The following is a 5008-nucleotide window of genomic DNA, read 5'->3' as shown; positions in this document are numbered from 1 at the left end:
ATTTTAAATAAAATGTTTAATATATTTAAATGTCTTAAAATTACATAAGTTGACAAATTAGAAAAATGTTTTGAGAAGTAAATTATATTTTTGATTAAAAGAGTAATCAACTGAGGAGAAGAAACTCCTTCGTCTAATGTAGTGAAGAGAAAACGACGTCGTTTAGATGCACGTGGTTTAATCTCATTCGGCGTCGTTTTAGCAAGCATATTTGAAAGGGGTTATTATTTTTGTTACCTGTGAGGCTGTAACAGAGAGAAGGAAATTGGGGCAAAATGGGGTATGTGATGAGAGTGAGATTGGCGTCGTTCTTCGCCGGGGCTGCAACTGCGTCGTTTGCGGGTCTCTACATCCTCCACAGGGATTACAAGGTGGCATACCAATCTTTTTCCCAACAGGTACTCGCAAATAACCTCGTCATTTTTTCCCCTTCTTTTAGTTATTATTATTTTGGAGTTTTCGATTTTTTTTCTCGGTTGATTTATGTTGCATTTAGTATTTTTGTTCCCCTAATAATGTCATTTGCGTGAGCTGTTAATCGAAAGCGCTTCTAGGTGTTGATTACATTATCTTTTTTGGAATTTTGGTTAGAAAGAGGGATACTATTGATATGATACGATGATGAGTTGATGACAATTATTGTGAAGATAAATGGGTTAGAAATGTCGCCAATGTTTGTAAAAAAATTTCAATTTGTATGGGGCTTCTGTTTTCCACATAAATTTGTTTCCTTCTTGCCGTAATGTTAAAGTCTTCAACAATGGTTGCAGCGATGCTGTTTTGTTGCTGATTTTTAAAGCTATTCTACTTATCATGAGCCACAAAATGGAGGGAAGGTGTCCATTTTGTTTCTTATTATTTAGATGATTGTATTTTGTCTTTTGATTGATGGAATCAGGACTGTGCAGAGGAAAGTGGGCTGCTTCATTTCTGTATCCTGCATTTGTATGAATTGAATTGAAAGGAGATTAGCCAAAAATTGGAAGGGAGAGATTTAGGTTGGTCTCCCTTATTCCTTCCTGTCCCTTGCCAACTTCTGTACAAGGATAAAGATCCCCATCCTCGTCTTTTAATTTGAGTTTTAGTCTTATTTTAGTTTTCACTCATTTTTCACTTTCTTTCACTTAACTCAAACAACTTCATTTTCTACTCATTTCCTGTCTCTTTCTCTCTTACTTCCTTTCCTTTCTTCAATCTTCGCCTTATATCATTCCATCCAAACAAAGGCTTATGTTCCATCAAGGATAATCTTCTGTTCCATTTCAATTTTAATAATACATCTTTTGTCTGACCTGACCTGAGCAGAGGTGGATTTGTGTTTATTCAATATAGTAAAACTATGTATGGAATTAATCTTCCTTGTATTGAATAGAAAAAATATGACCTAAACTTAAAATACAAATAAAGAATAATAACAAATGAAGTAAAGATAAAATATAAAGATATGATATTTTTATAAAGTATCTAATAATCTAAATATATCTAGCACTCCCTCTGAAGTTGGTGCATACAAATCGTATGTACCAAGCTTGTTACAAATATAATCAATTCTTTGTCCCTATAAAGACTTAGTAAAAATATGTGCTTCTACCCTCGAGTGATACCAAATTGTTAATTTACGAAAACGACATAGAAGATGACACATCAGCGCAGAAGACTTCCTTGAACAACAAATCTGAGAGGTTGTTCCATATAAATCTCTTCTTACAAATCGTCATTAATATCTAGTTGATAAAGAGGTCATTGTTGAAGAGTCATCATGGCTATAAATAAACTAACAAAAGACATCTTTCCCATTGGAGAAAACGTATATATGGACGGGTCAGACGCACCGGTGACAGAAGAGAGGTTAGAAGAGACAACAACGGAAGAAGCCAAAGATGAACAGGAGAGAGAAACCCTAAAGATTCAAGATTCTCCAATCAAGGCACCTGAAAGAGCAAAGAGAAAAACCTCGACGCTTTGAATCGTTGCCTGGAGGAGATGGGATACGCTACCACGTGCGGTGGAAAAGGGAGTAGATCCACAACTTTGAAATACGCTAAAAGTGCGTAGGAGCTTCGATGAAGGCCTCGTGGAAGGCATGGCGGTTGCCTAGTCGAGATGATCAAAACTGTGTGATCTCCGGTTGAAACCGAAACTACGACTACGACAGGTGCAATGACAAAGGCAACCAAAATTTTTTCCTAAAAGAACAAGGCTCTAGATACCACGTTCAATATAGTAAAAACTATGTATGAAATTAACCTCTCTTGTGTCGAGTATACACATAAGGTACTCTATTTATAATAGAAGAAATATGTATTAAGTCCAAAATACAAATAAGGAATAACAACACGCTAAGTAAAGACAAAAGATAAATATATGATATCTATATAAGATATCTAATATATCTAACAAGGTTTGTACACACTTAATTGGAATTTTGGATAATTGAGAGGCAGTCATGGTATGATGTTGATATTTACATGTTTACAGAATGAGCAATAGAATAGATATCCAATATTTATATCTCGGTGCCTTGTGTAATAACCTAAGGCTTACTTTCTTAACAACAGATATGTTGGAAATGTTCAATAGGATTATGTTAGGGTATAAGGTGGGAGGTAATGAGAAGGAGAAGAAAGGTAGGAGGGAAGTGAGGCCGAACGGTATTGACCGTAAAGGCCGAACGGTGGAAGACATGGAGAGGTTAGGCCGAATGGTGGAAGGCATGGATAAGTTAGGTCGGACGGTGGACAACGGAGCGTGACCAGGCCGAACGGTGGGAAGCAGAGAGAATATTCAGTATAAGTTAATAAGAGTAAATAAATATAGTATAAGTTAATTATAGTAAATAAATATATATTCAGCGAAATATTCAATATAAGATGTTTATAATTAAGGATATATGCTAGGATAATATACGGAGAGATATTTATATTAAATATTAAATATAAGGATATTTATATTAAATGCAGATATATTCTAGAGAAATATTTAATAAGAGATGGGCGGGAAATAATTAATATGAATAAAGTTTGAGTCTAGGGTTAAAGACATGCTTTTGATTATTGAGTTTTGTGACAGACATTATTGTCTTGTGAGGGAGGTTATGCTCTCAAAGTAACTGAAGGAGGTTATGCTCCCAATTATTGTTTGCCCTTGTTTATTCAGATATTACCATCAATAAAAGAGATTCATTCATCCAATATCATTCGTTTATTGTTCTGATACGTGTGAGAGAGTGTGAAAGGTTGTATTTGGCTAGTTTACGTACTCAGGTACGTAACAGATTATTGTTTATTCCTTGGATGTCTACATGTATTTTATTTATTTTGCGCTTGCTTTTAGTTAGTTTGTTTAATGCAAAGACTGGTCTTGCTGTTGTAGGTTTGTTATGTGTATTTTCCTCCCAACGTTGACCTGTTTCTCCTTAGCCTTTTAAAACTATTATTAGGGTCTCATGAAATTCTCTGTCCGTGAATTTGTGAATAAACATTTATTGATATTTTTGTTCTCTACAAGATCTCCTCGACATCTCTAGTGCATTTCCATCAAGTGTTTTCCTGCCTTACCTTCTTGGATGTATGCAAACTGGTTTTATCAGTAATAACTTAGTCTTGTTTGTTGATAATTAGAACGGGATAAATTTTCTTTGGTGGTTCTTCTAAGGACTTTCAAATTAAATAGTGGATGAATATTGTTGTATTCAATATAGCTTTTTGGAGGCATGTGGAAGTTTTTGCTTGAATGAGGAATACAATGGGAGCTGCAAACTACCATCATACTTTGTTGCTGTCTCGAATGAATGTCTCTTCTCTCATGGTTTTAAATTTTTGTTTATTATCAAATTTAGAAAATGCAGATGGTTTCTTTTCTAACTGTTCTTACGGTAGAACATTTTTTGCTGCAAATTTTATTTGGAATTTCTCTATTTGAATCTTAAATCCAAATTATGTCTACTCCTGGAATTGAGCCATATTGTTCCGTGCTATTTGGAAATAACACCGGTTTGGATAACTTATTTTCGTAAACATTTCTAAGAAAACAAAGATAAGAAGGAAAAACAGAAGAAGCATATCTATAAGCTAAAATTAATTTATTCACAAAGATGTAGTTTTTTTTGTTTAAACTAGACTTCTAATTTATACATAAGCTAGTAAAAACTTATTTTATTTTCTGATACTAATATTTTTGAAGTGTTTACTGAGAAGTTTATAAAAATAAATCCATAATAGATTTCTCACACATTTGTAGTGATACCACGCATAATGGCAATCATCTCTTCACTCCATTTTCTTGCATGGGAAAGGAATGAGTTAGGTTTTGTTTGAAGAGTGGCATTGTAATTTTTACAACTCGTGTGCTGCTCCACTTGATAAACGAACTTTCCTTGCTTTTCCAGATGAATGGCCTCCACAATTCACTAGAAAGTCGAATTTCTGCCTTGGAAAAACTGAAACAAACGGAAACTTCTGAACAGGTTGAAGCACCAGAATAGACTCCAGACTGAGCATCCGTTACGGAAAAAAACTGATTCAATGTACTTACTATGAAAAGTGACTTTTGGTTTGCTTTCCTCAGGAATAAGTTCAAGTTGACTCATTTTATGGCACCTCATCTCACTGACTTTTCGTCTAAAGAATACGGATCTGTTGTGCCACCAAATGTAGTGTGGATTATTTTTCGGCCGTGAGCATTTAGCTTTCGCCGCGGTTGTACGTGGTAATTGAGTAATATTTGAGTGACTTGTTTTTATCTTTTTAAATATGAAAATTGTGTTTTCTTTGTTGTTTCTATTCGCTACATATAGCTTGAAAATAAACTTTATGTTCTGCTTAAAGAATATTTTGTGTAATAGTTTAACCACCATTCTAATACCCAATTTGTAACGTACTATTCTGATAATCCTTAAATTAATGAAATTAAAAAGGTAAAACTGTGTTTGTTCCCATAAGTTGACATATGAAAAAAGAAAGATAAATTAAGTGGACTCCATCGTCCTTTCTCATATTGCAAACTGGTG

At 34.1% G+C, this 5008-nt stretch overlaps 1 protein-coding gene across 1 annotated transcript; it reads left to right on the top strand.

Moving 5' to 3' along the window:
* Positions 1–236: 236 nt before the first annotated feature.
* Positions 237–4781, top strand: LOC148203905 (ABC transporter A family protein). Its single transcript, XM_088106657.1, has 2 exons — positions 237–398; positions 4388–4781. Exons 1-2 carry the CDS (start codon positions 276–278, stop codon positions 4481–4483), a joined length of 219 nt encoding a protein of 72 aa, XP_087962783.1. The 5' UTR covers positions 237–275; the 3' UTR covers positions 4484–4781.
* Positions 4782–5008: the final 227 nt, after the last annotated feature.

Source organism: Vigna umbellata, chromosome 2, assembly GCF_029865625.1.
Source record: "Vigna umbellata cultivar VRB3 chromosome 2, Vumbellata_1.0, whole genome shotgun sequence".
NCBI classification, from domain to species: Eukaryota; Viridiplantae; Streptophyta; class Magnoliopsida; order Fabales; family Fabaceae; genus Vigna; species Vigna umbellata.
Note: the sequence above shows the minus strand (reverse complement) of the source record. Positions and strands in the feature narration are given on the sequence as shown.

What these genes read in the sequence shown, in the direction of transcription:
- LOC148203905 (XM_088106657.1), top strand. Translation starts at nt 276, where the DNA reads ATGGGGTATGTGATGAGAGTGAGATTGGCGTCGTTCTTCGCCGGGGCT. An exon ending in ACCAATCTTTTTCCCAACAG is followed by an intron (nt 399 to 4,387) that starts GTACTCGCAAAT and finishes TTGCTTTTCCAG; the next exon opens with ATGAATGGCCTCCACAATTC.